Raw genomic sequence first — 25,074 nt, forward strand, 5'->3', positions numbered from 1 at the left:
TCATATTCAGGCATTTACAGCACATATACATAACTTTTTTTCCCTCTTAAGTCTAGAAGGATGTATCCCAAAATGTTTAGTGATCATATGTCTTGGTGCTAAGGTGGGTTAACAGAGTGGTATATATATTTTTTCTTTTCCCTATCTGTATTTTCTAATTTTTCAACAATGGATACATATTATTTTCACTCAAAACCATCAAAAAATAGGCCCTTTTATTTGAACCAATAGGGTTCACTGATGGTGTCTCAGATGGTGAAGAATCTGCCTGCAATGCAGGAGATCTGGGTTTGATCCCTAGGGAGGGGAAGATCCCCTGGAGAAAGGAATGGCAACCCACTCTAGTATTCTTGCCTGAAGAATACCATGGACAGAGAAGCCTGGTGGGGTACAGTCCATGGGGTTGCAAAGAGTCAGACATGACTGAGCAGCTAACACTTTGAAGGATTCTGTAAAAATTAAATGAGATAATACACATAAAGCCTTTAACACAGTACTCAGAATGTTGTAAGTATGCAACAAACATTAGGAAAAATGGATATCATTAGGTTTCTGTTTTTGAAAATATTCCTCAGGAAACATCTTTTATTACCTACAGCAAAAGCGTTTACCTTAATCCAGGCCTGGGTCACCTGAGTCAAGCCGGAATAACTCCACAGTTTCTCAGCTGGCCCAGCAGCCTTCACCCAGCTCTCCCCAGCTTCCTCACCAGGGCCAGGGTTAACTCCCAACCACCACTCACAGCTCTCCCATGCTAATGGCTCTCCACTGCTTACAGGATCAAGTTCCAAAGACTCTAAAATCTGGCCTCACCTGTTCATTTCTTTTTTCTCCCTATTTATTTATTCCCTCAACAAACATTTACTGAGAGACATTCATGTGTCTGGTACTACGGTAGAAACAGAAAGACAAATTAAGTTACTGACTCTTTTCTCGAGGAACTCGTAGTCTAGTGAGAGAGACAGGCATGTAAACAAGCACAATATGAATCATGCGATAAAATGTAAACATCAGGCCCAAAAGGAACAAATGTACAAGGCTGACAATGCAGTGAGAAAAGCCTGAAGAAATCACAAAGAAGGGACATCACAGGAGGCAAGATCTGGATGGGTTTGAAGATCTCAACTTGACTCAAGTGACTTCACACTTAAGAGTGTTCTCCCACATCAACTCAACTCAAGTAAGATCGAGCAAAGTCCTCCTTGCCTTCACAATGCAATTCCTATCTGGCTCAGTATACTTTCAAACTGAGTCAAGACCCATTCACGACTGATTTAAGAGATCTCAATCATTATTATAAAATCAAAAGTTAAAGCAGCAGTTCTCAACTATCTGGTCTTAGAATCTCTTTCCACACTTAAAAATTACTAGAGATCCCAGAGAACTTTTGTTTATGGGAGTTAATAAAGATTAGTATTTGTCTATTAAAAACGAAAACTGCAGTTTTAAAACTATTTGTTAATTCATTTTAAAATACCAGTAACAAACCACTATGCTAACATGAAAGCTTTTACAAAAATTAACTGTAATTTGATACAGCCACTATGGAGAACAGTATGAAGATTCCTTAAAAAATAAGGAATAAAACTAACATATGACCCAACTCAGCTGGTAAAGAATTCATCTGCAATGTGGGAGACCTGGGTTCGAACCCTGGGTTGGGAAGATCCCCTGGAGAATTACATGGACTACAATCCATGCAGTTGAAAAGAGTCTGACACGACTGAGCGACTTTTACTTCACTTCACTTCATGACCCAATAAACCCACTCCTGGGCATTTAAACCCTGAGGAAACCATAACTGAAAAAGACACATCTACCCCAATATTACTGCAGCACTATTTACAATAGCTAGGATATGAAAGCAACCTAGATGTCTCTCAACAGATGAATGGATAAAGAAGTTGTGGTACATATATACAGTGAAATAGTACTCAGCTATAAAAAGGAACACATATGAGTCAGTTCTAATGAGGTGGATGAACCTAGAGCCTATTATGCAGAGTAAAGTAAGTGAGAAAGAGAAAAACAAATATCGTATATTAACACACATATATGGAATCTAGAAAAGATGGTAGCAGGGCAGCAATGGCGACGCAGACATAAAGAACAGACTTGCGGACACAGTCGGGCAAGCAGAGGGTGGGACAACATATACAACGTATATTGAAATATATACATTACCATCTGGAAAATAGACAGCCAAGGATATGTGACAATCTACAGGGGTGGGAGGGAGGTCCAAGAGGGAGGGGACATATGTATACCTATGGCTGATTCATGTAGATGTATGGCGGAAACCAACACAATATTGCAAAGCAATTATCCTCCAATTAAAAATAAATTTAAAGGAAAGAAACATACAAAAAAATTTAGTGAGAACAATGCTACTGTCATACATTTTTCTGCAAATATCTTTCACAGCCAACTTAATAGAAGATGGCTAAGATACCTGCTTCTGTTGTGATATTTTATTTTGGTGAAAGTATATGAAGAAAATTTGGCCTCCTACAGATATGTGTTTGTAAAAAGTAGGAGTACTTTCACATATCTATGAATATTCTTCCTTAATATAATATCAAAACTTGCAAAGTGACAGTTCCTTAAAGTTAGCTGCAGTGTGGCAATGCATATCAGTGAATTTTTCATAAAATCCATTGGCCTGTCCTGTATTTTGAACAATTTTTTTTACCTATCACGATTATGTAACATCATGCATTGCTCATTTATAAAATACTGGTTCACTAAACTATAAAGATCTTCTCAATATTGACACATTTCATTACATGACAGCAATGAAACTGGCTTTCCCCCCCTCTCCTTTAAGTGCAAGACTGTGGTGGTGAAAAAAATAATGACTACTAACCAGTACAGTTTGGTGCCGGTGCCTTGATTCACACTAGGATGACCCATCGTTGCTTATACATCAGTGCAAATGTCAACATAGTAGGGAAGGCAAAGAACATCTTAATGTTATGAAGAATTTTGACCTTGAAGACCTCCTAAAAGGTTCTGGTGCACCTTGCGGAGCGGGGGTGGGGAGCTGTCCATGGACCACACTTTAAGGTCAGTATACTGGACTACAATAGAATTTTTAAACAGAAAGAATCAAGTACCTCATGTTTTAATAATAAGGGTAAGAATTATTCCATGAAACGTGTTTTGGTCACATATATACAGATAAACACCTAACTATACTACCTTGTCATGTAAAATGGATCTCTTATCTTGGGTCAAGGTCAAAATCCCATGGTCAAACAACTCTTACATTGTGATATTCAGTTGAAACTGATATTTCACTAAACTGAAGACTTAAAAAACAAAAACAAACAAAAAAAACCTTCTAAATTAGCCTCAAGAGTATAAAAGAAATATATCCCAAAAGGATAACTGCAGCATTCCAAAATTCCTTTGAGACAGGCTAACATGTCAATCCTTTAGTCCAAGGGGCAATACAGACATAATGAATTGTACTTTAACTGGCATACAATAGCTATTTCAATTTCACTTTTATAATCATTTCATCACTCACATTACTATTCAACATGATTCAGCTCTGTTGTTATTAGTTGAGTAACTTAGGGCAAATTACTCATCCTCGCTGATCTACTGTGCCGGTAGAGATGTTAAGATAAGGGCATAATATATACAAAGCACCGCGCCACCCTCCAGAGGACAGCTACTCTAACAATTCTGATTGTATGCTTTGAGTTCACAGTCCTCCCTGAGTCCTCAGTCCCCTAAGACATGTATGGCTGAGTGACAACAGGCCTTTCTGTTTCCTACTCTCGCTGCTGCTTCCAAAGCACTACTGTCTACAGCTAACAGTCCTCTGACCTGAACTCTTCTTCCCCCATCTACTTCTGGTGTCCCCAGAGCAAGTCCCCAAACCTCCTCTTATCCTGTAAATTTCCTGGTCAGAAAGAAGATAATGCTCATTATAATTCAAAGATCTTCTGATAAACGCCACGTCAATTCTTGCCTGGAACTAGCCTAAACGACTTCAAATGAAATCACCTGAATTTGTGGTGGGTTTTTTTTTTTTAAACAGTAATTTTTTAAAAGAACACACAAACTTAAATTCCTAAAACAAATGGTCAACTACTATGAATTTATGCAAGGGCAGTCTCTATCAGATCTCATCACACCTTAATTCTTGAACAAGCTCCACTCCATTATTTCATGGTCCAGGTGTTATTTCCATGATCAGTTGAGGACACTTCAGAGAGGCTGAATGATTAGATCAAGGCCAAATGGCTAATAAGTGGTAGGGCCAGAGGCACAATTATAACTCTATTCTTTCCATTACTCAGTGACGTAGTCCAGAAAAGTGTTTATTTCCAGGCTAGGCAACAGGGAAGGGACGTGCAAGCTCAAACTGGCTTAGCCTGACTGTTTCTCTTCTACCAATGAGAGTAACAGAGATAATCCAATTTTTTTTGTGGGGGGGAGAGGGGACTTCCCAGGTTGTGCAGTGGTAAAGAATCTACCTGCCAATGCAGGAGATACAAGAGATGCAGGTTTGATCCTTGGGTTGGAAAGATCCCTTGGAGGAGGAAACAGCAAACCACTCCAGGATTCTTGCCTAGAGAATGCCATCACAGACGAGCCTGGTGGGCAATAGTCTATGGGGTGACAAAGAGCAGAATATGACTGAGAAGACGCATGAGCACAGTCTACCTTGTAACTTGGAGTTGTCACCCAGTTACCCTCATTGGTGGAGGAAAATCAGTGCTTCTTAAATTTTAACATGCATACAGGTCACAGCAGGGTATCCTGTTAAAAATGCAGATTCTGATTCAGTGGGTTTGGTGGGGTACCTGAGACTCTGCATTTCTAGTAAGATCTCAGGAAATGATGGCACATCTAGTGCGTGGGCCATACTCAAAGTAGATTAAACGCAAGGGTTCTCAAACCTGGCTGCTCATCACAATCATCTGGGAATCACTGAACAATTACAGATTCCCAAGGCCCACCCTCCTGGACGTTCAGTGGTGTCTGAAATCATCTACTTCATAATTTTGTAATTCAAAGAAATGTATAATTATTAATGACAACAGCCAAACCAAGCACTGATTGAGCATATACTAAATGTTTAAGTGGTTTTCGTATCAGTTTACTTACCCTCAGCACCATACTGTAAGGCTGGTATTCACAGCACTACCATCCCTGTTTTAGACATAAGGAAACCAATGCACCACGAGACTGCTACCTGCCCAAGGTCAGTCACTGAGAAGGAGAACAGGGTGCAGACCTAAGTCAACCTGGCTCCTCGGTCTGTGCCCTCAGACACACCGCAGAACACTCTTCTTCCTCATAGGCTGTCATCAATTATGTAGCCACTGCTAAACTACATAATCTAGGAGCTCTTGATCTGAAAATGAAAATACCTTCAGAAACTAAACCTATGACTTTAAATATCCTTAAGTGGGACAAAAGCTCATCGTTTGAACATAGATTTGATTTTTTGACAACCCCAAATCAGAAAAAGCCAATTCAAAGAAAGCCAGAGTCTGATCAAACTAGGTATTCTTTTTAAATAAAAAATGCGGTGTCAGATATTAAAAATGTTTTCCTCATCACTCATCTCTGAAGCTGATTCCAAAGGAGAGTTCTTTATGTTTTGCACAGTGGTTATATCACCATAGTCAAAGTGGCTATTTTGAAGGACAATATTCACCTGGATGCACAGATTCAGTTGTATTTGTTTTTTAGAATATTTGGCCCCTCAGTCATTCCAAAAGAAACACATTTGCCCTTCAGCATCAGTACAGACACGCACGCGTATGTTCAGAATGACTGTCCTGAAGCATGCAGTTTTCTGCTGCAAAAGCAACACTTTGATTTTCTTTCAGATTTTTAAAAAATAAAAACTGTGCTTTATTTATACACACCGATTCGTAGAAAAATAAATACAACATCAAGCATTAATAATAAAGCACTGAACTGCATGCAGCACCATAAAAGGCATCCTACAAAGGCAACTATAGATCCAAAATAGGTGCACAAATACCCTCACATACAAGGGATAAAGGCACACACAAATACTACAGGGAACAGAACTCTAAAAAGGTATTATATTTCTACATCTAGATTAGCTCCTTTCTTAAATGACTATATCCTTTCAACAAAGAAAATATTCTGCAAATTCAGAATGATTTACAGATTTTTAAAAAGCAGGCATTAACTCAGATCAGCATGATTCCACACAACCAACCTCTCTGCTTGAACTGGACTCCCCACACCTTAGTGAAGCCACAATTCCCTTGCACAAATGCCCATCCACCACCCCCACGCACACCCAACTCCCCACCAACCTCACAGGGGTTCCTGGGCTGGTCCATGGAATCTGATGACATCACTCTCTCTTCCTTCCTGGAATTCTAAACCCTGCTGCTCTCTCCTTGCACACAGCTACCATCTCCATGGCAACCTCACCTCCTCCTGCTTCCCTATTGGCTTCATGGAGCAGGATACACAAAAAGGTTTTCCGTTCTCCCCTCACCACCCGCCTCCAAAAAATGATGCTTTCAACAGGAACCTGTGCTAAATTTAGCTACTTGGGATTCAGAATCCTATGACTAAGAAAACACAGAGAAACGTCCTTCTTCCTACATTCCACCCTCCTCCTTCCAACCCCACCCCAAAGTGGCTGCTTCACCTCCTCCTCTCTGGCCCCCAACCCAAAGCAAGTAATGGTATCTGCTGAGCATTAAAAACATCTGGACCGTCCCACATATAAGGCTGGCACAGAGAAAATTCTCACAGCCTCCTCTTCTCGCAACAAGGGGTAAGAAAAGAACAAAAATAAAAGTACGCACTGGTCAAAAAAACAGTTAGGACATGTCACGGATTGGGATATCAGTCTTCTGCTGCTTTCTTCCATCCCAAGCCAAGGATCCGAAACTCTGTGCCTAGAGGCAGAATTCCTAAGTCTCTAACCACTTAGAAGACCAATCTCTCCCTATTTGCTTGATATTATTTCCTCCAGCAGAGGGAAAACAGGAGGAAGAAAAGGGGAGAGAGATGAAGTTGAAAGACTGCACACTTAAGGAACCAAACAAGCTAATGCTAGAACCACAAATCCTGGGTCAAATTTTCCATCCCAGAGACTGACCTGCTATGTAAACTGAAGCAAGTTCTGTCATCCCTCACGTCAAAAGAAGCTCCCACACAGGGATGTTATAAGAATTACTGACAAAATTAATGTAAAGTAGTTCAAGTCCCTGGACCAAAGGGAATGAATAGAGAGTAAGCTGACATCTCAGCAGTAGTGAAATTCTCGTGGACATTAACAGAAATCAACTATCCACCAAGGAAGAAATGCCAACTTCTAAATAATTATCCTTTCATAATCACAGATACAGTACAAAGTACACATAACTTCTCGAATCACAGAAAGCTCCCCTGAAGGTCTCTTCTGTGAAACCCAGCTGAGTTCTGACTGGTTCTCAGCTTTGGAGCTGGCCCTGCCCTTTCTCTGCCTGGTCCTAACTTCAATTTTGAAACTGCCACTCACTTTCCCTAAATGACTCAAAATGGACCAAGGTTTCATTTTCCAGTGCAGCTGCCCATTTCTAGGGAAATAACTTTTTCTCAGAGCCATATTTGATAGCTAAACGCTGAGTCAACCCAGTGGCCAGTCATATATGACTCTAAAGGACAAAGCATTGATTGTAACCAAGTATAAGGCTCCAAGCAGGTCAGAGCCTTACAGTATGAAAGGGACTGGATTAAAATAAGATACACCCAGAGAAACTTGTGTTTTGGGTTTGCAGAGCAGAGACTCTGCTCCAGGGCACCAACCCTCCAGTGAAAAAACAGACATGAAAGGAAAATGATTTCATGCAATAAGAAATAGTCATTTGCCCCAAACAGAATTTAAACAATTTGGAACTTTCAGCAAAGTCCAAATGCCCCACTAGTTAACACACAGGCATCCAGAATAAGCTTCACAACTGCTACAGAAGACAGCAAAGGGCATAGTATTTGCTAATAAACAACTGAAACTCACATGCGGAGGAGGATAAGGGGAGGAGGAGGCGGAGGAGGAATACAGCATACAGGAATACAGTGTTATGTCCATCTCTGAGATTCCTGCTTCCTTATCTCACTCCACGTGGACTCCGTAACAAACTATTCCCTGTGTGATACCACTGGTCAGATGGTTCCACAGGCTAAATATGATGAACCCTCTTCTAACAATTCTCCTTAATACTCTTAAAAACAAACAGAAGGTCACTTACTTTACTCCACAATGGGAAGACTGAAGCACAGTTTCCAAGACTGCCCATCCAATCAACTACGGAGCTTGACTTTCGTTAGCTATCATCATGAAATCTATCACCAGTGGCCTGGACTAAGCTGACTACTGCAAATAAAACTGTATTTATGTGGCTCAGACGGTAAAGCATCTGTCTACAATGCGGGAGACCTGGGTTCGATCCCTGAGTCAGGAAGATCCCCTAGAGAAGGAAATGGTAACCCACTCCAGTACTATTGCCTGGAAAATCCCATGGATGGAGGAGCCTAGTAGGCTACAGTCCATGGGATCACAAAGAGTCGGACATGACTGAGCAACTTCGCTTTCGTTTAAACACCCATTAAAGTGCACTTATCATATGCCAAAGGTTTTATACGGACTGTTATTAACTCTCAAAAATAAGTAAAAAAACTACAAGTTGCATATATTCTTACCTCCCTTAGCACACAGAGAAACAACAATTCCAGAGATGCCAATGTGACCACGATCATATAACTCGTTATTTAATTTTTTTAAAAGCCAAGATTCTAACCCAGATCTGTCTGAACTCACAGCCTGTCTTTTCTGCTTGGCCTCCCATTTACAGACAGTTGGGGTGGAAAGAAACAGTCAGAAATCACTATGTATCTGTGTTTTCTTATATCATCAATAAAATACAGGCTGCTTAACATCAAGGTCAAAGTCACACTTTTTAGGTAACACTAATAGTTTTAAACCCTGAGCAGGCACTCCATACTTATTCATTTCTTAATCTAATCCTATTAGTCCAAACTTCTGGACAAATGGCAATGATTCTACTCACATCTTTTAAAATTAAAATTGGCTTGAGAAATTACATGCTGAAGTGAAATGATAAAACTTCAGATAACATATTCTGGAATTTAACTTTATAATATTCAAGATGAACAAAATTATCACTGGCTTAATGCCTACACTGGCCCAATTATAACATCCTGATGCCGACACAGTCTCATCTGCTGGTTTTAATCTGTAAACCCTGTGCAGTCAAGATCTATATGTTAGATTTATGATTTCTAAATTCTGCATATAGAACCAGAACATTTCACAGTGTTTCTCCAGAGATTCCACCAAAATTGTATCAGCTGTTAGAGGACAATGCTAAAGAGGCCAAGGTTACAGTCTGACACCCATGTGAATCAGTCAGCATCACTCTCTCCTCCTGTCACAATATGCCCTCTGCTGTAAATACACACTCCTGGGTTTACTGAAAAATTAGCCCAAAGTACCACTACTTCTGAAAAAAGTTAAAATGTATCTGACAATATCAAATATTATAATTGACTTCTAATCTGCAGAAAACTGCTACTGTCTTTCAGAAAATATGCCCAATCATTCATCCTTTCAATATTTATTGAACCTCTACCACAGGTCAATTAATAAATTTCAAAAGACTAGTACTAGAAGACAAATAAACACTTATGTGTGGTATGTGACATGGCAGAGACGAATATATACGGTAAAGTGAGAGGACACAAGAGACATGGGGACCTCTAGCAAGTGTCATGGGAAAGGGATTTCAGGAGTTCCCTGAAACAGGTAAGGGCCTGCCAGGGAGAGAGAATGAATTTTCACAATGGTATGATCAGAAGACAAGATGCAAGACTTAGGAGGACTTTCAAGTATTTAACTAAGGCCAAACAGAGCTGAGAGAGATGGCCTGTTGGGAGAAGTCAAGGCAACAGGATTTTCTACCTCAACCAGGCTAGGTTTTCCTAAACTGCCTTATTTTGAGTTAACTTCCAGAGTAAAGGACGGAATTTTTTTTAATATCATGTGAAGAGTTCCTATTTTTTAGTTGCATGATAAAGGTCAATAAAAAGCCTCTCCACAGCAAAAGACACCACCAACAAAATGAAAAGGCAACCTACCGTACAGAAGAAGAGATCTGCAAATTATATATCTGACAAAATATAATATCAGATGAGGTTAATAACCAAAATACATAGAGAACCCATATCAGGTGGGGTTAATACCCAAAATATATAAAGAACCCATACAACTAACTTCATGGCAAACAGATAAGGAAACAGGGGAAACAGTGGCTGATTTTATTTTTCTGGGTTCCAAAATCACTGCAGATGGTGACTGCAGCCATGAAATTAAAAGATGCTTATTCCTTGGAAGGAAAGTTATGACCAATCTAGACAGCATATTAAAAAGCAGAGACATTACTTTGCCAACAAAGGTCCATCTAGTCAAGGCTATGGTTTTTCCAGTGGTCATGCATGGATATGAGAGTTGGACTATAAAGAAAGCTGAGCGCCAAAGAATTGGTGCTTTTGAACTGTGGTGTTGGAGAAGACTCTTCAGAGTCCCTTGGACTGCAAGGAGATCCAACCAGTCCATCCTAAAGGAGATCAGTCCTGGGTGTTCACTGGAAGGACTGATGTTGAAGCTCAAACTCCAATACTTTGGCCATCTGATACAAAGAGCTGACTCATCTGAAAAGACCCTGATGCTGGGAAAGATTGAGGGCAGGAGGAAAAGGGGACGACAGAGGATGAGATGGTTGGATGGCATCACCAACTCGATGGACATGGGTTTGGGTGAACTCCGAGAGTTGGTGATGGACAGGGAGGCCTGGCGTGCTGTGGTTCATGGGGTCGCAGAGAGTCGGACATGACTGAGTGACTGAACTGAACATACAACTCAATAGCAAAACAACAAACAATCTGATTATAAAATGAGAGATCTAAATAGACATTTTTCCAACGAAAACCTAGATGGCCAACAGGTACACGAAAAGCTGCTCAACATTCACAGATCATCAGAGAAATGCAAGCCAAAACCTCAATGAAGTATCATCTCACACCTGCTAGGATGGCTATTATCAGAAAGACAAGAAATAACAAGTGTTGGCAAGGATGTGGAGATAAGGGACCCTTTGTGCACCGCTGGTGGGAATGTTAACTGTTGCACGCACTATGGAAAACAGTATGGAGGTTCCTCAAAAAACTAAAAATAGGACTACCATATGATCCAGTAATTCCATGTCTGGGTATTTATCCGAAAGAAACAAAAGCACTGCACTAATTCTAAAAGTATCCACATGCCCAAGTTCACTGCAGCATTATTTACAAAAGCCAAGACATGGAGACAACCCAATATCCACTGATGGACGAATGAATGAAGAAAATGTGGTGTATAAATATATAGGATAGAATATTATTCAACTATAAAAAGAAGGAAATCTTGATGTCTGCAACAACAAAGATGAATCTTGAGGGCATGAGGATAAGTGAAAAAATTCACACAGAGAAAGATGAACACTCTAAGATCTCACTTACATGAGCAATCTTAAACAAACAAAACAAAAAAAATATCCTAACAGAGAACAGATTGATGGTTGGGGTGAGAGATGGGTGAAGATGGTCAAAAGGTACAAATTTCCAGTTATAAAATAAATAAGAAATGGGGATGTAAACAGACAGCAAGATGACTACAGTTAATAATAGAGTACTATATATCTGAAAGTTGTTAAGAGAGTATAGATCTTAAAAATTCTTACCTCAAGAAAAAAATTTTGTGTGGTGATGGATGTTAACTAGCCATATTATAGTGATCATTTGCCATATATACATATTTCAACGTTATATTTCAATTACACCTTAAATTTTTATAAAGAGTAAAGGTTAAAAGGAGGTGCCTTCTTCTGGAAATGAAGCCTTTAGTGACTGAGAACATTGAATGAAGAGGTTCTTCTATTTGTAGAGCAAATTCCCAATTTGCTGTTCTGTGAGGCAGAGTGAAAGTTTCCTTATTCTTCTCAGAGAACTGGTTTAAACAGTGATCGTGGAGTTGATTCATCATTTGAAACTTGGTGGGTTGACTATTTGACAAGCATATTTACATTAATAAAAGAAGCATCTTCATGTCCATACAACATCTCTAATACATAAACATATAAATGCATGTGGGTACCCACAACCTAAGCATCCCAGGTGGCACAGTGGTAAAGAATCCACCTGCCAATGCAGGAGACTCAAGAGACATGGGTTCAACCCCTGGGTCGAGAAGATCCCCTGGAGGAGGGAATAGCAAACCACTCTAGTATTCTTGCCTGGAAAATCCCATGGACAGAGGAGCTTGGTGGGCTACAGTCCATGGAGTTGTAAGAGTTGGCTACAACTGAGCGACTGAACATACAGACAACCTGCCAATTTTGACAAAGGAGTAGTGTATGTATGACAGACCCTGATACTGAGAAAGACTGAAGGCAGGAGGAAAAGGGTTGACAACAGAGAACGAGATGGTTGGATGGCATCACCAACTCAATGGCCATGAGTTTGAGCAAACTCAGCAGATGGTGAAGGACAGGGAAGCCTGGTGTGTTGCAGTTCATGGGGTTGCAAAGAGTTTACACAACTTAGCAACTGAACAACAACAACAATGTATGAAAGAGAAAAAGCTGTCTATAGGCTAAAACAATCACAGGTCAAAAGTGGAATCTAATCTTTAAGCAAACTTTTTACTGAAGTGATTATCGTATACAGAAATGGGGAAAAAAATCAGAAGTATACAACTCAGTGAATTTCCACGAAGTGAACCCACCCATGTAAACAAGTTTCTAGGTTTAAAAAGAAAAAGAACATCATCAGCACCCTGTATGGAGAAGCTCGATGCCGTCAGCAAAAACAAGACCGGGAGCGGACTGTGGCTCAGAGCATGAACTCCTTATCGCCAAATTCAGACTTAGATTGAAGAAAGTAGGGAAAACCACTAGGCCATTCAGATATGACCTAAATCAAATCCCTTATGATTATACAGGGGAAGTGAGAAATAGATTCAAGGGATTAGATCTGATAGACAGAGTGCCTGGTGAACTATGGATGGAGGTTCATGACATTGTACAGGAGACGGGTCAAGACCATCCCCAAGAAAAAGAAATGCAAAAAAGCAAAATGGCTGTCTCAGGAGGCCTTACAAATAGCTGTGAAAAGAAGAGAAGTGAAAAGCAAAGGAGAAAAGGAAAGATATACCCATTTGAATGCAGAGTTCCAAAGAATAGCAAGGAGAGATAAGAAAGCCTTCCTCAGTGGTCAATGCAAAGGAATAGAGGAAAACAATAGAATGGGAAAGACTAGAGTCTCTTCAAAAAAATTACCAAGGGTAATTTCATGCAAATGGTACCAAGGTACCAAGGGAACATTTCATGCAAAGATGGGCTCAGTAAAGGACAGAAATGGTAGGGACCTAACGGAATCAGAAGCTATTAAGAAGAGGTTGCAAGAATACACAGAAGAACCATACAAAAAAGATCTTCACAACCCAGATAATCATGATGGTGTGATCACTTACCTAGAGACAGACATCCTGGAACACGAAGTCAAGTAGGGCCTTAGGAAGCATAGCTAGTGGAGGTGATGGAATTCCAGTTGAGCTATTTCAAATCCTGAAAGATGATGCTGTCAAAGTGCTGCACTCAATAAGCCAGCAAATTGGGAAAACTCAGCAGTGGCCACAGGACTGGAAAACATCAGTTTTCATTCCAATCCCAAAGGCAATGCCAAAGAATGCTCAAACTACCACACAACTGCACTCATTGCACACGCTAGTAAAGTAATGCTCAAAATTCTCCAAGCCAGGCTTCAACAGTACGTGACCTGTGAACTTCCAGACGTTCAAGCTGGTTTTAGAAAAGGCAGAGGAACCAGAGATCAAATTGCCAACATCCACTGGATCATCGAAAAAGCCAGAGAATTCCAGAAAAACATCTACTTCTACTTTATTGACTATGCCAAAGCCTTTGACTGTGTGAACCAAAACAAACTGTGGAAAATTCTTAAAGAGATGGGAATACCAGACCACCTGACCTGCCTGAGAAACCTGTATGCAGGTCAGGAAGCAACAGTTAGAACTGGACATGGAACAACAGACTGGTTCCAAATCGGGAAAGGAGTATGTCAAGGCTGTATAATGTCACCCTGCTTATTTAACTTATATGCGTGCACAAACACACACACACACACACACACACACACAAAACTTTATATGCAGAGTACATCATGAGAAACACTGGCCTGGATGAAGCACAAGCTAGAATCGAGATTGCCAGTAAAAATATTAATAACCTCATATGCAGATGACACCACCCTTATGGCAGAAAGCAAAGAACTAAAGAGCCTCTTGATGAAAGTGAAAGAGGAGAGTGAAAAAGTTGGCTTAAAGCTCAACATTCAGAAAACGAAGATCATGGCATCTGGTCCTATCACTTCATGGCAAATAGATAGGGAAACAGTGGAAACAGTGACAGACTTTATTTTTTGGGGCTCCAAAATCACTGCAGATGGTGACTGCAGCCATGAAATTAAAAGATGCTTACTCCTTGGAAGAAAAGTGATGACCAACCTAGACAGCATATTAAAAAGCAGAGACATTACTTTGCCAACAAAGTTCCGTCTTGTCAAAGCTATGGTTTTTCCAGCAGTCATATATGGATGTGAGAGTTGGACTGTAAAGAAAGCTGAGCGCCAAAAAATTGATGCTTTTGAACTGTGGGGTTGGAGAAGACTCTTGAGAGTCCCTTGGACTGCAAGGAGATCAAACCAGTCCATCCTAAACGAAGTCAGTCCTGAATATTCATTGGATGGACTGATGTTGAAACTCCAATACTCTGGCCACCTGATGTGAAGAGCTGATTCATTTGAAAAGAACCTGACGCTGGGAAAGATTGAGGGCAGGAGGAGAAGGGGACAACAGAGGATGAGATGGTTGGATGGCATCACCGACTCAATGAAGATGAGTTTGAGTAAACTCTGGGAGTTGGTGATGGACAGGGAGGCCTGGCATGCTGCAGTCCATGGGGTCACAAAAAGTCAGACACGACTGAGCGACTGAACGGGACTGAACTGAACTGATCAGCACCCTGGAAGCCCATTCAGGGCACTGGCAAAGTCAGTCCTACCAGCTCACAGGAATGACTGTAACACCATAGATTCAATCTGCCTGTTTTTTTTTTTTGTTTTTTTTTTTTTATCTGCCTGTTTTTAAGCTTCATATAAATGAAATCACACATTATGTACTTTGGGGCTGGCTTCTTACACTCCACATCATATTTGTGAGAGCGTTTCATCTGTTGAACAGAGCAACAGTTCATTCATTATCAATACTGTCAAGTATTCTGTTTTATAAATATAATTTTAACTTACTGAAAAATGTTTTAGTATCGTTGAAAGGCAACTATGTTATTTCTAGTTTGGGGCTATTACTAAAAACACTGCTATGTACATCCTTGTACATATTCTTTGGTGCACATGTGTACACATTTTTGTTGCGTATATCTGGAGTGGAATTGCTGATCACAGGGCACACTTACGTTCAGCCTTGGTAGATATTTCCAACTGCCTATTTTTCAAAGTTGTTCCAACAAACATCCTCAGTAGCAGTGCGTGAGGGCTCCTGATGCTGAACAACCGAGTTAACACCTGGTAACGTCTGTCTTTTTCATTTCAGTCATTCTGGAGTTACTGTAGCAGCATCTCACTGTGGTTATTTGCTTTATCCTGAAGATTAATTTGATGATAACCACTTCAGAGGCATTTGGATATCATCTTTTGTGAAGTACCTACCTTCTTTTTTTTTTTTCCTGGCCTGTTCAAAGATTGATTTATAGGACCTCTTTTATATATTGATTTGTAGAAGTTATTTATATGTTGTGGATCAGAGCCAGACACCTATATTGCAAATATCTTCTCCTACTCTGTGGTATGCCTTTTTATTTTCTTAATGGTGCATTTTAATGAAAAGATAGCGCTAACTGATTTGATGGACATGAGTTTGAATAAGCCCTGGGAGTTGGTGATGGACAGGGAAGCCTGGCGTGCTGTAGTCCATGGGGTCACAAAGAGTCAGACATGACTGAGCGACTGAACTGAACTGAACTTAATTCTAATGTAGTCAATCTATCATTTTTTCCTTTACAGTTATTATTCATGTCCTGGTTCAAGTAAAGAATATCATGAAGACATTCTCATAGATTTTCTCTACAAACTTTAATAAAGTAGCATTTTAAGTGCATATTTAAAAAATTTCCAGGGACACCATGTATGTATATAAAATGCACAACTGAAGTTTTCCTCCAAAACATAGATCAACTCAAACAATCTGTGAGTTACACATGATCACACTAAATTAAATTTACTGAGCACCTCTTATGTGTCCAGGATTGTGTTAGCTGCTACAAGAAACAAAAGCGATATATAAGAGGTGAGTCCTGACCTAAACGAATATTAACCTTTGTTGTTGTTCAGTCATTAAGTCATGTCCGACTCTTTGCAACCCCATGGACTGCGGCATGCCCTAGTAGCTCAGAAATGAATATTAACCTTAGCTGGCAGCATAACACTTAAATATTAACTGTGAGGAAGGACTGATGCTGAAGCTGAAACTCCAAACTCCACCTGATGTGAAGAACTGACTCCTTGGAAAAGACCTGACGCTGGGAAAGACTGAAGGCAGGAGGAGAAGGGCATGACTGATGATGAGATGGTTGGATGGCATCACCAACTCAATGGACATGAGTTTGAGCAAGCTTCAGGAGTTGTTGATGGACAGGGAAGCCTGGCGTGCTGCAGTCCATGGGGTCGCAAAGAGTCAGACACGACTGAGCGACTGAACTGAACTGACTGACGTCAGAGCTCAAAAATAACAATCCTCCACCACCCGCAACTCTCCAAGCACATTTCTACTTCACTAAGGAACAGTGAACTGTGGTGCTGGAGAAGACTCTTGAGAGTCCCCTGGACAGGAAGGAGATCAAACCAGTCAATCCTAAAGGAAATCAACTGTGAATATTCACTGGAAGGACTGATGCTGAAGCTCCAACACTTGGTCACATAATGCAGAGACAACTTGTTGAAAAAGATCCTGATGCTGGCAAAGACTGAAGACAGAAGAGGGCGGCAGAGGATGAGATGGTTAGATAGCATCCGACTCAAAGGACATGAATTTGAGCAAACTCTGGGAGAGAGTGAAGGGCAGGGAAGCCTGCGTGCTGCAGTCCATGGGGCCGCAAAGAGTTGGACACAACTTGGCAACTGAACAACAAGAAAGAACAGAAGGACAAAGAATTACTTTATTACAGCTACTGCTTCAATGTGCTGTGCTATGCTTAGTCGCTCAGTCATGTCCAACTCTTTGAGACTGCATGGACTGTAGCCCACCAGGCTCCTCTGTCCACGGGGATTCTCCACGCAAGAATACTGAAGTGGGCTGCCATGCCCTCTTCCAGGGGATCTTCCCAACCTAGGGATCAAACCCAGGTCTCCCACATCGCAGGCAGATTCTTCACCATCTGAGCCACCAGAGAAACCCATGAGTACTAGACTGGGTAGTTTCCAGGGAAACTGCCTCACCCAGGAATTGAACCAGGGTCTCCTGTATTATAGGCAGATTCTCTACCAGCTGAGCTACCCAGGAAGCTCTACTGCTTCAATGAACGCATCTAAAAACCATACCATTTACCAGCTTTCAAAAGTGTAGAGCAAATGCCCTATTAAGATCCAGTTCAGTTCAGTCACTCAGCCATGTCCGACTCTTTGCGACCCTATGGTCGGCAGCACGCCAACTTCCCTGTCCATCACCAACTCCCAGGGCTTGCTCAAACTCATGTCCATCGAGTTGGTGATGCCATCCAACCATCTCATCTTTTATCGTCCCCTTCTACTCCTGCATTCAATCTTTCCTAGCATAAGGGTCTTTTTTTCTAAGGAGTCAGTCCTTTGCATCAGGTATCCAAAGTACTGGAGTTTCAGCTTCGGCATCAGTCTTTCCAATGAATATTCAGGACTGATTTCCTTTAGGATGGACTGGTTTGATCTCCTTGCAGTCCAAGAGACTCTCTAATAACTCTAATAAGGTTAACAGCTACAGTTTTAGTATTTTATAGCTCAACTACCTTAAAGAAATAGCTGAATCCAGAAATCATGCAATTTTTTCCAGAATAAAAAAAATATATATCATTCTAGTTACAGAAGAATGTGGCAGAAAAGGGGAACATAAATATACATGTATATACAAACACAGGCTTCCCAGTGGCGCAGGGGTAAAGAATTCACCTGTCAATGCAGGAGACTCCAGTTTGATGCTTCAGTTGGAGAGACCCCCTGGAGAAGGAAATGGCAACCCACTCCAGCATTTTTGCCTGGAAAATTTTATGGACAGAGGAGCCTGGTGGGCTACAGTCCATGGGGTCACAAAGAGTTGAACACAGCTGACACACACCCACACATACACACTCACACCCACACATACACACTCACACACCCACATAACTCTACACTTTTTTCCTATATTGTTTTCTAATTTTCTTGCCCACTATTACTTAACTGTTTCTTCCTGGACTTGGGGACAAAGATTACTTAAAAAGGAAAAGCCAAGTGTGACCCCTTCACAAAGAATTTAGTGACTTAGTGAAGTTGCTCAGTCGTGTCCAACTCTTTGCGACCCCATGAACTGTAGCCTACCAGGCTCCTCCGTCCATGGAATTTTCCTGGCAAGAGTACTGGAGTGGGTTGCCATTTCCTTCTCCAGGGGATCTTCCTGACCCAGGGATCGAACCCGGATCTCCCACACTGCAGGCAGACACTTTACCATCTGAGCCACCAGGGAGGCAGGGAAGGTCAATTCCAGGATAAGAAGTTAAAGAGCCAGGAAACCAATTTATATGAGCAGAGAGTTTTTAAACCAGAGTCACTGAGCTTTCTTTATTCTCTTTTGTAACAAGCACTAAAATAGAATTATGCTACTCTTCTGAACATGTAGAACAGGAGAGAAATGAAGAAGTCTGCTAATTTTAGAGGTCAAGGTAGACCAGATGCTTCATGGCCTGTGATTCTAAGCCTTAAACATATTTTCTGAAATGATGCAAGAATCCATTAGCAGAACTTAAGTGATGACCACAAGATAAGGTGGTTTACTAATTTATTACAAGAAGAAAAGAATACTAAGGGATTAAAACTCTTTTATCCAGAAAGTTTTCAAGTCTCTACTCTGACCTAAAATAATAGGCAAAATAAAAGGCAACTAAGAGTTAAGCTTTTCAGCAGGAACTATAATTTCCCAAGATATTTATTCATTCAAAAAACTTTTATGATATGTACACCTACTAGCCTAGTTTCCATGTATACAGTATAAAAAAAGGGCACAGTCCTTGCCTTCATAAGTATAGCCAAATTGGGGGAAAATATTTTAACCAAGTAAATAAACAAATATTTAGTTACAAATTACAATAAATGTTTAAAAAAAAATGGTGGTAGATGTACTTTAGGTTAAAGACAGCCTCCTTAAGAAGATGACATCTAAGCTAAGAGGAAAACAATGAAAGAAGTCATCCTAGTGATCCCAACCAAGCTGCCTGGTTGATTCACCCCTATCAGTTCCAACTCACTTCTCGCAAGGTCTATGAGTCCACCCCCAGCCCCCAATGCAGCCCTCCATTCTGAGTCCTGTCTCTGCCCAAACACATCAGCAAGGCTTCATGGTGTGGCCTGCTTGAACCAAGGACTGAAACTGGGCGCTCCTCATGCTAGAGCATATCTAGTATTTGACACATGCGCAAACCAGAGTGCAGACAGCCACCAAGGTGAGCAGAGAGCTCAAGGGCCCCCCATCTAGTCTTCCTCCACTATGCCTCAGAAGACCAGGAAAGGCATCTCTACCCACCTCTAAATCAGAACCTCTGCCTTCTCACCATTTCAGAAGTAGCTTTCGTACAACTGCATGTGAGTCTCCAATACCCTCACAAAAATTCCAATTAAAAAAAAAAGAAAAAAAGAAGCAGCTTTTTAAGACTCAAAGTCTCTCTATGAATAGTAAACAACTGGTCCACCTCCTTCCTCTCTCCAGTGTCGGCTTTACATCAAAGGCATGAAGTTAATTAGCATGCCTAAAAAGGGACAAGGATGATAATAAAAATAAGTTTAAATATGATCTTTTTAAAAATGTCAATCACTACATTCCCTTTAGAAAAGAATTTCTGAGAAGAGTGTAGGCCTCATATGCAACTCAGAGTGGAAGAATATATACCACCTTTGGACCCAAAATGGGCTGGACCTCTCTCTCTGACACTAGCTTTGTGACACTGGGCAAATGCAGTCTCCTCATCTGCAAATGAAATTAAGGCCACTTCATATTAAATGTGGGGCTTCCCTGGTGGCTCAGTGGTAAAGAACTCCCCTGCCAACGCAAGAGACCTGGGCGGCGCAGATCCCCTGGAGAACGAAATGGCAACCCACTCCAGTACTCTTGTCTGGAGAATCTCATGGACAGAGGAACCTGGTGGGCTACCATCTCTGGGATCGCAAAGAGTCGGACACAACTCAGTGACTAAACAACAACAAAAATTCATTAGTTTCAATGCTGTATTGCTAAGACTCGCTGACCAGAAGGGTGACCACATGGCCTATCTTAAGAAATCCCATTTTCAAGCTTTATTTCCACTAACATCAAAATATTCCAGAAATGCAAATACTTTCACTTCCAAACTACATCTCCCAGACAACCTGCATACCTAAAAACAGCACAAAACTTTTTCATTAGACAATATAGCCCACATTTAGCACAAGAGAAATATGTGGCCATCACATTTACAGGAAGACAAAAGTGACACTAAAATTATGGGCAGGTCAGGAAGAGCAATGTTGTTGAGAATTTTATTCCTACACATAATTTTACACATTTACAAGAGCAATAAATTCACATTTATGCAGCAACATGAATACAACAGCCAAATGGATTGGGATGAAAGTGCAAGGACCCAGATGAACCCCTGAGCCCACACAGTTTCTGCAATCATCAGCTAGATCCAGAAAACTGAGATTCAAACACCAAGCATACATTTGAACCAAAGAGTCTTAACAGCCATCGGCAGAAAAAGAGGAAATCCAGTTTACACATAAAATACTGACACAGCCCTAGGTGGAGTCTGAAAGGCCCACAAGAATGACTCAGTAGCTAGAGCTGAGCATCACCTCTCTCTGCACTTGTACAGAGTGCCTGAGATGCCCTGCAGTAGCTGAGGAGCTGGCCAAACGCAAGCCTATGTCAGGGCACAGAAGTAGGCATCCTCCCCTGGCAACAATGCTACAAGAGATGTGAGCACAAGGTATCTTTCTGTCTCTACTGGGGTTTAAAGTCGCTGTCAAACTCGCCCTACGGCACACAGCCAGAGACGGCCAGGGATACTCAGTTTATAACGTAAACAAACCACGTTTTATTCTGAACCCTTTGGAAAGGATGCTGGGATTGAAAAAATTGAAAAATGGAGTTGGCTTAGTTTTCCCTGTCTGCTTCACGTTCTCATGTTCCCAATACCCACTTCCAGCAAACAGCTCCCGGGTCCAGAAAAAAAGTCTTTCAGCATCTGGCTTTAATTTGGCCGATCCACCCTCCTCCCTCCTTCCTCTTCCTTCCTCCCCTTTCCCCTCCCCCTCCTCCCCACGGCTCCACCCCATGAGGAATATGTATGTCCCCATATATATTCGGAGAAGAGATTAGAGAAGAGAAAACAAACAGAGAAGAGATCAGAGAGGAAACGATGGGGAGATAAACGGGCAGGAGAAGAGGGTGGTTCACAGAAGCGGGCACAAAGACAGCCGGGATGGCTGCTCGCGAGGCCCCGCGGTAAGGGCTGTTTCTGATTAGGTGAGTACAATTGCCGAGCTGCACAGGAAGTGCTCGGGGCCCTCTTGGTCCGCCCCATCCCAAACACACTGGAAACCTTTGTACTGGAGCAGGCCCATCTGGAATCAGTTAAGACCAGGCTCCTAGCAGGCCTTTCCTTAAAATAAAAAAAAGCAACCCTCTCTAAAACCACTAGGCTGAGCTTTCCCGCCTGCAACTTTCTCATCCCTTCCCCCCAAGTCACCCTTTAGAGGACATTTCTCCGGTTCTGGGGTCACCACACACAAAAGAGTCATATAAGAACATAAAGCATTCAGAGAGCCAGCATCCTCCCCCAGCCCAGACAACCCCTCCCACCCTCACCAGAAAATTACAGAATTCGTGAAACTAAAATCCCTTTTTACACAATTTTGGGATTTTTTTAAATGTTATTTTTGGGAATCCGAAGTGGCCTACTTTTTCCTTTATGCATTTAAATGAAGCGTGCATTTGATGAAACTTTTATCTTTTTGTCCTGTCTTCTAAATCATGCAAAAAGCAGAGAAAGAGAAACTTTGGGACAGTTATAGCATTCAAAAGGGAAAAAGGCTTTGTACTCACATTCCTAAGTTAAATTGCCACTATTCGTTTCTGCAGAAAGTCAGGTTTTACTGATGCTTTCTATAACAAAAAAATTAAAAACAAACAAACAGGCCTTCTCTGGTAAAGTGATAAATGCCCAGAACTAGGCCTTAGCAGACCTGGAGGACAGTCTTGGTGGCTGACTAATTCACCACGTGGCTAGAAACTAGTTGACCTTTCTGGGTCTCTATTTTGTCACTGGTAAAATATGGGGTTGAGGAAGAGTCTCTAAGATTATGTCCAGCACCACTACCCCCTCAAATTCCACATACCTAACAAAAATATGAGTACATACACAATTAGCCTCCAGCTTCACCTAGGAATCATCCCTTTAAGGTAAAAAATTTTTTAATTGTCCCCAAAGGCCATACAAAGCTTCCCAGATAGCTCAGTGGTAAAGAATCTGCCTGCCAATGCAGGAGATGTAGGAGACACGAGTTTGACCCCTCAGTCAGGAAGATCCCCTGGAGGAGGAAATGGCAACCCACTCCAGCATTCTTGCCTGGAAAATCCCACGGACAGAGGAGTCAAGGGGGCTACAGTCCATGAGGTTGCAAAAAGTTGGACAAAACTCAGCACATACACACACAGGTCAGACGGAAAGGAGTTAGGTAGGTATGTGGTAGAGGAGGATGGGCTGAGTCTCAGCTAGATGTACTTATGACTCTTCTATAAACCACATTCCTGCCTTCACTTTGCTTAGTGATAGCATAACCAAGGCAGAGGATAAAAAGTTTAAAGCCAAGTACCAGGCTAGTCATCTGGGCCCAGCAACCTGATCAGAGAAGTATGGCATGAAGACCTGGAGAATCAAATTCACAAACTACTGAATTAGCACTCTGTCCTTTGTACTTAGTTTAGAAGCTGCTTGTTTATTTAATTGATCTCAACAAATATTTATTGAAACTACCAGGAAGACCAGACTCTCTGGGCAACCCAAAACAGAATCTCCTCAGGAAATGTATAATCTACAGAAGAGACAGAGATGTTTGGACATAATTGTAGTTCCAGACTTGATAACCCTGGGATAATTATACTGTATTGTGAAAGATCCCCGACTGCTGCTTCCTCCATGTGCCTCATTCTCTTATCTCTTATCTGTCTCCTTCTGCTCAAATGTTAAGAGGGTTCTAATAAATCCGAAAATTATCAAAATTACTTCACCATGAAACTGAAAAGCTAGCATTATAAACTGCCTAAACGTATCACAGGGTTCAATAAATGTTAAATAAGTAGTCTGTACCCAGAGAGAGAAGGGCAGACCTATGTAAGTCATGCCCCAATCCTCGCTGACACCAGCACAGGAGCACTGAAAGCTGTCTCAACAGTCACACCCAAGGCAATCCAGAAGCCAGTCTTGACCCAAGCCTGGGTTCCGGGGATTAAAAACCAGTAGAGCAAATGAAAGGTTTGCAACAGGACTGTCACAGGGCCACAACCCTTGGCCCCTGGCCACAACCAGAATGGCAGGAGTTACTGGAGAGCACAGGTAAGAGATGTGTGCCACGCAGGATCACCGGCCTCCATCTCATGTCAATGCGAACAGTTTCCTCACAACTAAACCAGGACAAACAAGGGTCCAGTTAGAGGGCCTATTTTGCCATTTCATAAAAAGAATCCCACAAAGCTGATACTTGTTTCCTTAACCTCATATCCTAGGTAACCTGAAGGACGTAGATTTCTTTTCCTGGGTCACTCATCAGGGTATCGCATTCTGGGCCAGTTCCCTAAAAACATACTCCGGACAGTGAGTTAATGTCCCCCCTTCCCTGAACTGGCAAGACTTCAAAGGCATTCGGAGAGAAGGAAGAATCCGTGACCCGGGGCTCCAGAAGCAGCAAGGTCACATTTCCTCCTGAAACAAGTTGAACTGTAGGAGGCGCGTCTAAGGGCCCTGGCCCACACCCTCAACACTAACACATTTCGAGACGGATGCAGAGAACTTGGCAGCTCAGCTGACTCCTGACCAGCTCCGAACAAAACCGGACCAGTCAGGATTCTTCATGGCAAACAGCCACAGAGAGGGCCAATCAAAACTCTTGGCCTTGCCAAAACACAGCAGCCTTTTCCTTAAAGGGAAAACACTTTAAGGTGAGTGTTCATGTGTGAGTATGTAGTTGTGAAGAGAGGAGGAGGTTTGAGATTTTCTGAATTCCTACCTTTGGTTAACTTTATATCTATAAATTCCTCTTCCTGTATTTGTTCTCCTCTATGACAACACCAGCATTGCTGCAGACAGTAATAAAAAGCAGGTAAGGGCTCTACAGAAAGGTGGCCAAAATCCAAACATTTGACCACAGGAAGCGCAGGATCCACCATCATCTTAGCAGAGACCTGAGAGTCACCTTCCGCTACTTCAGGGCAAGGTCTAGAGCGTTCTCCCAGAGAGTCTCCCTAGACCCTCACCTTCCCCTCCTGCCTCTTCCCCTTCTATTGACCCTGTCCCCGCTGCCACTCAGAACTCAAGAGTCAGCTAAAGTGCTGGAGCAAACTGCCCACTGACGCAGTACCACCAACAGGCAGCCTGGCACAGTGCATCTCAGACGAGC

General features: G+C 41.6%; 1 protein-coding gene across 22 annotated transcripts in view; it reads right to left on the reverse strand.

The window, feature by feature from the left end:
• RBFOX2 (RNA binding fox-1 homolog 2) overlaps window positions 1-25,074 on the reverse strand; it is a 286,473-nt gene that overhangs the window by 214,451 nt on the left and 46,948 nt on the right. Inside the window, exon 1 of one of the 22 annotated variants that reach the window (XM_043439955.1) lies at window positions 6,318-6,380. The exons of 20 other annotated variants lie outside the window; for them this stretch is intronic. In XM_043439955.1, coding sequence (XP_043295890.1) covers window positions 6,318-6,359 — 42 coding nt within the window. In that variant the 5' untranslated portion in view covers window positions 6,360-6,380. Of the gene's footprint in view, window positions 1-6,317; window positions 6,381-25,074 lie in introns of those variants that run through there. One more of the 22 variants, XM_043439951.1, reaches the window with a different exon arrangement.

The sequence above is a fragment of the Cervus canadensis genome, chromosome 21, assembly GCF_019320065.1.
Source record: "Cervus canadensis isolate Bull #8, Minnesota chromosome 21, ASM1932006v1, whole genome shotgun sequence".
In the NCBI taxonomy this organism is placed as follows: domain Eukaryota; kingdom Metazoa; phylum Chordata; class Mammalia; order Artiodactyla; family Cervidae; genus Cervus; species Cervus canadensis.